Source organism: Zophobas morio, unplaced genomic scaffold, assembly GCF_036711695.1.
Source record: "Zophobas morio isolate AGI-343-1 ecotype UQ-CSIRO unplaced genomic scaffold, CSIRO_AGI_Zmor_V1 ptg000012l, whole genome shotgun sequence".
Classification (NCBI taxonomy): domain Eukaryota; kingdom Metazoa; phylum Arthropoda; class Insecta; order Coleoptera; family Tenebrionidae; genus Zophobas; species Zophobas morio.
This window is the reverse complement of record NW_026972117.1, coordinates 16,700,269-16,713,006: the sequence shown is the minus strand read 5'-3', so window position 1 is coordinate 16,713,006 and position 12,738 is coordinate 16,700,269. Positions and strand designations below refer to the sequence as shown.

The window sequence follows — 12,738 nt, the reverse complement described above, 5'->3', positions numbered from 1 at the left end:
AAACAAAGTAAAAACTAACACATTGTCCAACCTGGACGATTAATCTCAAAAACTGTTGTTGCGTTTCTAGAGCCGTGGTAATCTCTTTCAGTTTTCTCTTGGTTTTATCCAGTTCGCTCACCACGTAATCTTCAGTGCTTTCCATAACCATGTCCAAACCTTCAAAAGTCAAATAAAAAATTCTGGGCTACAGAACTACAGAGGGCTAACTAATGCAAAGGAAATTGCAAAAAAGCAGAGTCAAGCATTCAAGCACCGTGAAAAAGGGGAAAAAACAACAAAAATGTGAGGGTGTCTAAATATTTTACACATCCGCCTACCATGAGATCGCCATCTTGATTTGATAAACTGTCTGTGTTTACTGTGGAACCCTGTAATAAAAACATGCTACAACTCGACTTTTGTGCTTAATGAGGTGACACCTCTATTGCAAGCTTTATTAAGCTAAAAGTGACAAGAGTCCTTCACGGGACTCTTCCTTACTTAAGCGTCTATTAGCTTTATAAATGAAAAAATAGTTTGAATAGATTGTAATAAAGCATGCAAGTTACCGTTTATTATATAACACAAGTACCTTCGTCTGAAAAGGGGTTCCCAAACCATTTGCGCAGAATGGAATCGAAAAAGCCGAGTTTGCATTTGGTGTCGTTGGGGTATTCAATGAGTTCGCATTTATCGACACGTTCCAGAAGCATCTTTGGGAGTTTTCGTTCGAGTTCGGTGTGTAGAACAACCTATTTACAAGAGTGTTGCAAAATTTGTAAATGCGATAAGTACGAAATAGTACCTGCATTGCCAGTCTCTTCAACTGAGCATTCCTTCGTACTGACTCTATGTCACCGACGGCCAAACCGATGAGCAAGTTCATGAGAAGGATTGGCATTAGTACCATGAACAAACCCAAGATGAAAAACGCTGGTAGCGGGAATGGTAAGAACGATCTCTCATCTTCCGTGGTCAGATAATACGGTTTGACGTAAGTACCCAGAAAGTCAATTTCACCCAACATCATGGAGAAAGTGCGAACTAAGCTCATTGGTATGGTCTTGAAGGAAAGGTGGTCACCCTGAGACAAATTAATAAACAAAGGTACTCTATTGTGTTGTAAAGCACTTACCCTTGACAATAAAATGTAGAAAGCAAGACCAAAAGCTATAATCAGAATAGAGAAGACCATGAGTACTTTAATGAGAGTTTGTAATATCTCGAGGAACATGACGACGTAAATTCCCACTTGGTCGAAACGTTGCAAGAGCAGAAGAAGGTTGAACCAGCTCAAAAATACGGTGACAGAAGCACACGAAAACTGGAGTTCGTACATGGTGCCCCAGAAAATCGGAAATACCATAATGATGGCCGAGGAGTAGAGAACCCAAGTGACCAAATTGATGGGATCCATAAAGTACATGTACTTTTGCTGGTACATTTGAATCATCTCTCTGATAGCGTTGATGATTATGTGGGTTATTATAACAAGAGCACTCATGTACATTACGTTGCTGATTTTGACATTCAAGATGCTAGATCTACTAACGCTTACATATTCCTGTAGAAAATACAGATGTAAAAAGTAGGCACTAAGTAGAGTTGTGGTACTTACGTCATGCGTCAGGTTAGTAGTATTTGCCATTGCATATTTATCTTCATCGTGCCTCATAATTTCGTATGAAAAGCAGGTTACAAATGCAAGAAAAATACTATAAAAGAGAACGTTAGCCAAGTGAAAGTACTTTCCGTAGGAGTTCCATTTCATTTGCAGGTATTTTTGGCTAAGCGGGTGAGCTAATAATTCTACCCTACCGTGGGACACCATCGCCTAGAGAGAACATGGTAAGTACTAACAAGTTAGTAATAGTTGATACAACTTACATTAAGAGCTGGTAGAGGAATTGGTTTCGAAATAGCTAAAGCATCTCCAGTTTTGTGATCCACATCTGCGTAAAAATTCGAGCACTGCAGAGCCCCAAAGTTATACTTAATCTAAAACACAAACCAAACAATTCTCCCAAAAACCCCTTTCAACCAACTCACATAAAACGACTTCGAATCTTTCTTGCAATTAGCTTTGGTAATACACTTATCTTGCACCGCCTCAAACACCTTAGGCATTGAGGCAATCAAAGCCAACGTAACGTGCGGATGCTTGCTTGACTTCAACGACATAACTTCTTCGGCTCTGTCTTCATGCGTTACCATAGCTAGAGCTGCTTCTGGAAACTTGTAGTAGATGGCGTAGTCAATAGCACTCATGTCCATCTGGTTGTACAACAGTTTGCAGTTCACGGATAAAAGAAGAGCTATGGCGTTAGGTTTATTCTCCATGGTGGCCAGATGTAAGGCTGTGTTTCCGTCTTTGTCCGTTTGGTCTAGTAGGTGTGAGTGAACTGATAGAAGAAGCTCAATGGTTTGGGTATAGCCATTCATGGCTGCTAGATGTAGAGGGTTTCGGCCGTTGTGGTCTCGATGAAGAAGAGCACCGCGGTTGAGGAGGAGCTGAACTACACGTGTGTGGCCTTGTTTGGAGGCTATGTGAAGGGGAGTGAGGCCTTCACCGTCGCTTTCGTTGATTATGAAGGTGCCTTTTTCGGAATCGAGGAGTTGGCGGACTGTGTTGTAGCGGCCATATCTAGTTTTGCGAGAAAAGCGAAATTGGTGTATTAGTTACAGATATACGATTTTAGTAGGGTAGTCAGAATGTATCAGTGTTTGTTCAGTTTAATCTGCATCCATTTCAACCATCTCAGAGATGTGCTAGTTGAAACATGTGTTAAATTTTGGTATGTAGAAACTTGTTTATAATTTCATTAGAGGGTAAATGTTTAAACAAAAATGAAGCGCATTCGATGCCACAGTCCCCCTCCTCAACGAGTATAATTACAATACAATATCAGTTTATTATTGATTTTCTAATCTAAACATTGTGAAACTTTGGCGAATTCGTCAACTCGTGTAATTTTTGTTTTATAGTTCGTAAAATTCGAAGTTTATTTCAATATAGTGAACTATTTATGTTTTTAATGCAACAATGAAAGAAAATGTTCACAAAAGAAAACACTTGGTGGAAATTCACTTATTCAAGTTCAACTTATTTTAAATTACGATAATATCTAAAATACTGACGAATGTTTTTACTTAATTACTTATTATATTATCCACATTTCATACACTTGTTACTCGAGATATATGGTAAGTTCATTTATGGCATTTAAACTAATCTTAAATGTTGAATCTATTTTGAGACAAAGGACCTTGAAAATTTTCAACAGTCAAATAAATAGTATCGTGGATCGGGGAAAAACTGTTTAATTTGTTCTTTTTTATTTGTGTATCACGGTTCAATAAGCTGAATTTAGAGATTTTATTTTTAACAAATTCTCGCAACGTGGGGTTACTGAGGTAAAATTTGGGGTAACTATCGACCAAAATTGAGAGCTTCTCTGTGTTTGTCGTTTCATGTGAATGTTTATCTGCAACGACGAATTTTTGGTCTCATTTGCGAGAATAAAAATAAGTCTCAGGAATGTGAGTGCTTGAAACCCCATAGTCCGTATTATGATTGTGGTTAGGGCAAATAGACCTTCACAAGCAGACGCCCTTCGCGCCGCTGTCGCTATGTTACCTTCACACTGCATAATTAGTATTCACTTAGCTTGATATTTTCTTTGCTCGACTATTATTTTTATATAATATATTTAGCAAAAGCGGATAAAAAACTTATTTATATAGACGATTACATCCAAAAAGTAGAAACATTTATACCAACAACAAAAATTTGAAAAATCAAAAATAAAGAACCCCTTACCCACACGCAAATCAAAATTAGTGGGTAATCTTAAAATGTTTGAAGTTTTCTTCAACGTCTACAATATGTCATACCCTAATGAATTTGAATTCCAAAAATGTATGGATAAAAATAAAAGTAATAATAAAATTACACAAACTTGAGGAACCAATTAGACGAATAGTATCCTTCATAGATACAGCAGCCAGGTTATGGGTAAATAGACGGTGAAGATCATAAAGGAAGCAATAATATTTAAAGGGAAATACGGTGTCAAGGAGAACGAAGACTTCATTTAAAAACGAGGAAAAAAAAACAGAAAATTTATGTCTTTAAGCATCCACAAAAATAAGAGAAATCCCAAAGTAGAATGTATAAACGACCAAATTGAACTGCCATATAAACCAATTTTCAAGATACGAGTAATTCGGGGAAATAGAAAACACAGGTGCACTCTAAGATCGACACAGCTGTACAACTGCGTAGAAGCACAAAATCGGTCGCCAAGTCCACTTTCAGAGGCGTCCGTCATCGTTTCTCTGTTTAGATTAGTGCCTAATAGATTCATTCGCATTCGTACTAGCGTGTTGACCAGTTCACTTCAGTTTATGTTTCCCTGTGTTCTGTGTTACTGTTTGCGATTTAAAAAAATACTTTAAAAAACCACCCCCTTCCGAAGTGTGCATGTTACGCCACTGACTGACAGCCCGTTCTCAGATTCTGATGACTCACCATGTTGAACTTAAAATGATCCATCTCTAACGGCCGAACAAATTTAAGTTGGTCTATAAGGTAAATGTTAGGTTTTTAATTGCAACCTCTACTATGCATCTGTAAACTTATGTAGGGTAGAAGGAGTAGCTGGCTGAAGAAGGAGATTGGATCCTGCCACCGGTACCACGGAATAAATAAAAGTAAATAAATTTGGGAGGTAGCTGTAAAAAAGAAAAACTTAACCTAAAAATTTAAAATTTTGTGTTCGTGTTTGATTTTGGCGGGATGTTTAAATCACCACAGTGTGTTATATGTTCATTATCATATACATATTTGTTTGTAAAGGTTATCAGTCGTTAGTAAACTTTATTAATCTATAACAAGACAGAAAAATGTAGCCAAAAAAAAACTAGAATACTGCTGAGTTTACAATTTTGAAACGCAAAAAAATGGAATGTTTCTTGTAAAACTACCTCTTTAATTAATTTAAACGGAAAATGCTGTACTACATAATTAAATTATATTTACATACTTTAAGGTAATATAAAGGATTAATATAAACTCCCGGAACGATTGAAATCACTTTGTTATTTGAAAGGTTTTTTTTTTGGAAACATGACGACTTGATTACAATACTTTTCCTTTTTTTATAGCTTTCGGTTTGACACACAAGGCCGCCTACTTTTTTTCAATGGAACACCCAGATTTTTTGACATTTTCTGATTCAAAATAAAAAACTAAATTCACAAAAAAACACCAAATATTGTAAAATCACGTCATCTTTGAAAATACTAATACATAATAAACTGTGAGTGGGACTACAACACATGTTCAACGTGTTCTCCGTTTACAAATTGCCAGTGATCAACAAAATATCTCAGTGAATTATGTACGATTTTACAATATTAGGTGTTTTTTTGTGAATTTTTTTATAGTTTTTGCATTAGTAGAAATAAACATGTTGCTAATTTCTAAAGGTAGTTTTTTATTCTGCTTCAAAAAATGTCAAAAATCTGGGAGTTCCATTAAAAAAAAACTAAACGACCCTTTCTGTCAAACCGAAAACGATAAAAAAGAGGAAAAATGTTGTAATCAAGTCAACATGTTTAACTATATATCCAAAGCAAATTTTCAAAAAAAACTTTTCAAATAACAAAGTTATTCGACCGTTCCGGCACTTTATACTAATCCTGTATAGAGACAAGTTCACAAAAAGTGGGAAGACTTACTTAACATGTTTTTCGTGTGGGTTAAATACATTTTTTTTACGCTTGTAGAAGGAGAAAAATGCTAAACATTTTGTTCGTACATATATGAAAAAGTCTTCATTATCATGCATATCTATAATTTAAAGAAAACAAATCAAAAATTCTGTTGTTGTAAGTTTAACATAAAATCAGAAACCCTATTTAAATTTCCACATGGTATGCAAACACCTTGGAGGGTCAATGTAAATGTACGGCCACTCGACCCTTTGTGGGCATTTCTGAAAAACGCCCATAATTATCGGTTTCCATCTTCCCTAGTTATATGAAACGCTGGAACAGGAAATGATCCCGAATACTGAATGAATCTGTCTATGTCAATGGGGAAATAAAAGCAGAGAAATTATTTAATTTTTGACGTATATCAACAGTGAGAAAAACCTAGTTTTAGAAGCAGTCATAGGAATAAGAGTATTAGATTCAGGAAACAGTAAGAAAAATTCACGTAAAATCAAAGAAACAAGCACCATCACCTTTTATAGCTTCCATTGCTAAACCACTCAGCTTAATTGTTCATTTACACATTTGTTTTATTAACAACAATTTCCTCGACCCATATTAACGTCTCAAATAGAGTTACTTATAATATAAAAAATGAATTCATCCAACTCATATAAAAATATACTTACTTATTTGCATATTAAAAAATGAACCAAAACAAAAAAATTGTATTTTAAGTGACTCACTGACTTTTAAATTCAAAAACAACAAAATAAAAAATAAAGGAATATTATTCGAACGCACGAACAATAGCGGTAAAAATTCAGTCTTGTCGACCTCAAATTAGCTGAAATTGGAGGCAGCAAAATTTAATAAAAGGAATCGAAGCTCGGCCAGATGAGGACTTCGAATGATATAACCAAGAGAGAAGAAAAACGGGTATAAAAGACGAGTAAATTGAATTCGACTACAACATCTGTACCCACCTTGCTGCAAAGTGCAGCGGGCTTTCGTTGTTGTTGTTCTTGAGGTTAATGGTGGCCCCCAACCGAATCAGATTTTCCAGACTTCTTATATGACCCTCTCTGCTGGCGTAATGCAAGGGCGAACACCCGGTGATGTCCTTCTCGTTGAGCAATTGCAGCAGGCTACACTGCGATTTAGCCTGAAAAAAGGATAACAAATTAGCACGTGTCGTTCCTGCTGACAGGCTTCCTATGTCTGTTTAATTAAAATGATTGTGAGCTAAATTTGCAATTACGGGTATTAAGTTTTCTCATTCAACCACAGATTGTAGTTTGTTGTAATGAAGAGGTTTATAATTACCTTGCTTACTTCAGAAGCGAACTGCTCTAGTCTACCCCCGTTCATTACCACCAGATGCAGGACATTCCTTCTGTTGACGTCTTTTATGTTGATGTCTGCCCCCAATCGGATTAGCGTGTGGACGGTGCGCCAGCCGCCGCGGAGGGCGGCTAGGAGGAGCGGCGAACGTTTCTCTTTGTCCACGGGGTTGATGTCGGCGCCCTCGGTGACGAGGAATTCTACGATTTCGGGGTGGTCGAACATCGCGGCGCAGTGAAGAGGTGTCATCTATAAGAAATAGGTTGTGAATTTTCTAGTAAATTTAAGAAAATCGGTCCACACTCCATAAAATTCTACGAAAGCACGCATAAGCAATTTTGGTGGCATTTTGTAAAATATGCTACATTTTGAGTAAAATTTGTTGAACAAAATTTTGATATGACGTCGTCAGTTTTTTGGAGAGGATGGCTAGAACAATTTTGGTTAGTGATTTAACACCCGCTCAGTAATCGGATAACACACTTAAAATTTCGAAGCAACTGTTTTCATAGTGTTGGAGTTTATTTATCCAATAAAATCGGTTAGACAGAAAACAGTTTAAACAAATTATTTATTTTTTATTTTGGGTGAAATGTTTTATCATGTATTTTTAAAAATCAATAATTCACTTATATATGAAAATTTCAGAATGCGGTTCTTACCACTGTTCCCAGCTTATAGAAGTCTAGGCACTACCTAAAAAACGATAACGGCTTTCTTTCTTTGTTGGAACATTATTCGTTATAAACTTAGTTAACATCACTAAATCTAAAAATTTTCAAAAACGAACAGTTAATCAATCATAATATTTTAACGTCCATTTTATGACCTAAATGCTGGTCTCCTTTTGAAAATCAAATGTGATCATATTGTGTTGAAATTTTGTAAGAATTTGATTGTTGAGTAGTATGTATTGAATGGAATCAGTCGAATGAAAAATTCCGATAATAGAATTTGTACACCAGCAACTGAAAAAATTGAGTGTGATAAAATTATATGAACGCAGACAGCGAGATGTATTTAAGAAAAAACGTGCGAAAGGAAGTAGACAATGACATTAGCCGACGATTCAGAAATGTTCAGAGTATATAATGTTTCGAATCTCACTGTTTTGTGCAAGCATATTTCATTCTGTAACGAAACAAATAGAACAAAAATATGGGAAACGAGCACGCTTCTAAAACGAAAAGCGATTAATTAAATTCAGTTTTTAAAATTAAAATTGACACATTCAGACATTTAGCTCACATTTTAATAAACAGCATCAACCCGGCACTTTCATTTACTTATAGTTTCATGTGTACCTACTCACGGGAGCCCTTGAGTTGATTGATGTGTTTGATTCTAAATAAATTAATTTCCTGACAACATTAAAAATATTTCTTAATAAAAATATGTGCTGTATAGACTTGCTTTAATTTTTCTTTTTCATATTACACAACATATCAAAAAATCTTTTTTTCTGATCAATTGTAAAAGGATAAGTTAAATCCCAAAGTTGTGTTTTCGAAAAATGTTGACTTTTTCTGCTAGAAAATGTGGGTGGTTTGCAACAAGTGGTATGGTGCGTTGTCCATTTTACCACACATTATCGTTGCAACTTGTTCAAAGCAGGAATAAGCTAATTAACTACCCAATTTTGAAAAAGTATCCAATCCATCGGTTTATGGTAATCTCTGTCCTTATTTGATGAACTGACAAAATCTCTAGCATAAAATTCATCGCCCCTAACTAAACATGATTAGTAGAGAGCGGATTTCTAGATTTAATACTTTTTGTGAAAAATGTAAGCACTTCAAAACTTTTTTATATCTGTAACTATGATACAATTTGGAGTCATTTGACACATTTTTTTTTATGCTTATTTGCTTTTTTTTTCAATTTTATGCATATTAAAACTTATATGCTTATTTAATGCTTTTTTCGACGAATATGAGTTTTAATGCATATTTTGTTCAAATGCCGGCCTTGTCGGGATGACAAATACTTGTTAGTTAGCCGTATCGTATCGTATGCATTTTACCTGGATTTGACCATTGAAGTACACTTACTCAAGACCCTTTCTGTGAATAGGGTCTGGTCGTTTGGGTAATAAAATTTTATTATAAGATTGGAAAAATACTCCATAGATTTTATGACTTTAAATCCTTACTTCCGTTGATAATGAATTAAAGCTATCAGATGTTCTTTTTCGGCATTTTGCGGCAAGACCGTTGAAGATTTTCTAGAAAAAAGGATTATTGTACCCAACTACCTACCTTAAAATTTTTCTAATGGAAACTTTTAAGTAAATGAACCGTTTATTTCACAACCATCAGTCTATCGCATCTGTCGTAGTACAGTGTTACACGTGGTTCTCCCTTGTTACATGTTGAGTTCTTTTTGGTAATATTACTAATATTTTAAAAGAATACCGAAAGTAAAATCGACGCCGGATGAGTGGATAAGGGATTTTCCATAAATAAAATTAGAAAACAACAAAATATTCTGCAGAGCTTGTGTGAAAACCGTAAGCCCACTAATTTTTTTTTATCTATTTTCCTTTGTTAATCCTGTATATGTACGTTGTTTTAGATTCAAAGTGATAAAAAATATAACGTGACGCAACATGTCAGAACGACTCTTCATGTAGAAAGGAAGAAAATGTTTGAAGTTTCTAAAATTAAATAGTAGACCATACATGAATCTGTTGCATCTACTTCCACAAAAGATGAGCAGTTTCAGTTTAATTTCGATTTATGTAAAATGATGATCCAGTCCAATATACCTTTAAAAAAATTGGAGCAAGGCCCTCTTTAAGAATTCCTTGAAAAACACTGCAATCGACATATTCCGGTTGAAAGTACTCTCCGAAAAAATTATGTAGGCCCAGTGTTTCGGCAAGTTTACAACGAAATTAAACACCGCATTGGAGATAATTATTTATGGTTCGTTGTCGATGAAACAACCGATAGTTGTGGAAGATACGTGGCAAGTTTAATTGTTGGAATCTTAAATGAAAATTTCCCTAGTCGAGGATATGTAGTAAGTTTGAAAATGTTAGATAAAACAAATGGCAATACGATTACCAGATTTGTAAACGACAGTCTTACGTCACTATTTTTGCCAAATGCCGTACCGGCGAATAAAATTCTATTGATGATCTCGGATGCAGCTCGTTATATGTTGAAAGCAGGGAATAATCTAAAAATATTTTACCCCAATTTAATTCACTCTACTTGCATTGCCGACGGTTTAAACAGAGTGGCTGAAGGAATACGTTTGCAGTTTCCTACTGTTAATAAATTAGTGGCAAATGGTAAAAAGATTTTTGTTAAAGCCCCACTAAGAGTGCAACATTTTAAGGAAAAATTTCCAAACATACCATTGCCCCCAGAGCCGACTATAACTAGGTGGGGAACATGGTTACAGGCCACATGTTATTATGACAAATATATCAAAGAATTTGAGGAAGTAGTTACGGAGTTTAGCGAAGATTCTTCTCAATCGATTAAAGATTGCATAAATATTTTGGAAAACAAAGATTTGCGACAAGATCCAGCTTTTCTAAGAAGCAATTATCAATTCGTATGTGAGGTAATAGAAAAGTTAGAAAAACCCAACATGTTGTTGGTAGATGCCATAAACTTAGTGAAAGACTTTAAACAACAAGCAAACGCAGTAAGGGGTGATATTGGTACTAGAGTATCTCAAAAACTTGACGAAGTGTTAAATAAAAATGCAGGTTTCGGTGTTCTTTCCGACGTTGCTCGTGTTTTACAAGGCCAGAAGGTGGAAAATTTTGAGTTAGATTCAACATTAGTTGCAAAATTCAAATTTGCGCCAACAACGAGTGTGGATGTTGAACGCACATTCTCCAATTTTAAACACATTTTAAATGATCGGCGAAAAAATTTTACAGTGGACAACTTGGAACATATTACAATCATAAATTGTTTTATAGAAAACTGAAATACGTGTGTAAAATATAAAGTCTAGGATTATTGTAATAATATTTTATCCAAAGTTCTAAGAAGTGTTCTTTGATTTGTAATATTATTATGTTTTTAATGCTTTTTTGCTTAAAATAAAATGTTTTTAATGAAAGTGTTATGCTTATTTAAGCGCTTATTCTTATTTTTTTTTGTGCTTATAAATCCGCTCTCTAATGATTAGTCAACGACTAAACTATAGGTGCATTCGAGCCCAACTTCTAACTTGACATTTTCATAATGACAGATTCATGTGAGGTCTGTCAATACAAAATTCTACTTTGATTGTCAATAACTCAAAATGAAAAATTTTCCGTTTCTCATTACGCTGTTAATACTAGCACTAGTAACAATAGCATATAAACCCACCACCAACTTTTGCAAATTGAAATGTGGCGACGAAAAGAACATCGCCTGCGATTGCGGCGTTCGTGGAGGTCGAAAGGAAGACCTCAGCGACCTCAACAAGTTTCGAAAGCACATTCTCAACGTACACAACGATATTCGCAATAGTCTAGCATCGGGAACGTCAACAGACATCTCGCTAGGTTCTTCGCCTGTTTCCAACATGAATGTTCTCAGTTATGACCTAGAACTCGAGTATGTAGCTCGTTGTTATGCCGTCCAGCACGTTTTTCATCGTGATAGGTGCAGACGAACTTCGAAATTTGAAAACCCTGGTCAGTTTATAGCGAGATTTGAAAAAAAAGCTCGGATAGAAGAAATCGCGCAGTTCATATATGACACTTTGTGAGTTTGCACTGAAAAATTTGATAATTATTGATTTTTTAAATTTTAGTAACAATGAAAAACAGAATATCAACACTAGTACTATTGATAGTTATGGAGGTTTCAGAAGCGGTGTAAATCAAAAACCTATTGAAGATTTAACTCAAATGAGTTGGTGGTCGCACACGCACATTGGTTGCGGTCGAGCCTATAATCCGTACCCTGTTTTCAAGATGGATGGCTATGTTACAGTTTGCAATTATGGTGGTTTCAGAAATTCTAACGTCGTAGGAGAACCTGTCTTTAAAAAGGGAACAGCGTGCACAGAATGTGAGACGAAGGCGACTATTAGTACTAATAGTACTGATAGTACTAATAGCACTGATATTACTAACAGTACTAATAGTAGTAATACTACTGATAGTGGTCCATGTAATAGCGTGTATATGAAATTGTGTGGTACACTGGAACCAATACCGACTGACTCGGTTCAGCCTATTCCTTCTGGAGGAATAGAACTTCAAATAACCAACGTTTTTCTAATTTTTGGTGGATGTTTGTGTACTTCAGTATTCTATATGCATTAAAATCGAGGCGAATTATTACACCAGTTATTATCGATTTTGTTTTCTAATTGCATCCATCTAACCGTTTTTGAAATTTTAGATATATTTTAAGACTGTCATGTATGTAGTCAAATCCAAACCTTTTTATCCACACATTTACACACCTCGGTCTCGGCAGATTATTTATTAACTATTGTAATTTTCCAAAAACAAACTATTAAAATATCTGACAATACACGTCCACAGAAAACTAACAGTGACATTATAACTTTGTCCATAACTGAAATAGAAAATTACATCATCATTGTTGGTGAAAATTGATGAAATTAAACCATCTAGATAAACAAAACCTCCCGAGGGGCGAAAAATGTTGCTTCCAGATGAAAGAGAAAGTGACGGATGTGAATCCTCAGCAGAAGGGGGACTTA

At 35.2% G+C, this 12,738-nt stretch overlaps 2 protein-coding genes across 6 annotated transcripts in view; one reads left to right on the top strand and one right to left on the bottom strand.

The window, feature by feature from the left end:
- Nucleotides 1–12,738, bottom strand: part of LOC135127912 (transient receptor potential cation channel subfamily A member 1) — a 97,613-nt gene that overhangs the window by 670 nt on the left and 84,205 nt on the right. The window contains exons 8-17 of one of the 5 annotated variants that reach the window (XM_064054602.1): nucleotides 7,027–7,293; nucleotides 6,687–6,865; nucleotides 2,032–2,626; nucleotides 1,870–1,980; nucleotides 1,601–1,816; nucleotides 1,118–1,546; nucleotides 788–1,066; nucleotides 575–734; nucleotides 321–371; nucleotides 32–159 (exon numbers count right to left, since the gene is read on the bottom strand). In XM_064054602.1, coding sequence (XP_063910672.1) covers nucleotides 32–159; nucleotides 321–371; nucleotides 575–734; nucleotides 788–1,066; nucleotides 1,118–1,546; nucleotides 1,601–1,816; nucleotides 1,870–1,980; nucleotides 2,032–2,626; nucleotides 6,687–6,865; nucleotides 7,027–7,293 — 2,415 coding nt within the window. Of the gene's footprint in view, nucleotides 1–31; nucleotides 160–320; nucleotides 372–574; nucleotides 735–787; nucleotides 1,817–1,869; nucleotides 1,981–2,031; nucleotides 2,627–6,686; nucleotides 6,866–7,026; nucleotides 7,294–12,738 lie in introns of all 5 variants that reach the window. The other 4 variants (XM_064054604.1, XM_064054599.1, XM_064054601.1 and 1 more) reach the window with 4 other exon arrangements.
- Nucleotides 11,282–12,344, top strand: LOC135128390 (venom allergen 5.02-like). The gene is made up of 2 exons (XM_064055301.1): nucleotides 11,282–11,765; nucleotides 11,815–12,344. Exons 1-2 carry the CDS (start codon nucleotides 11,317–11,319, stop codon nucleotides 12,329–12,331), a joined length of 966 nt encoding a protein of 321 aa, XP_063911371.1. The 5' UTR covers nucleotides 11,282–11,316; the 3' UTR covers nucleotides 12,332–12,344.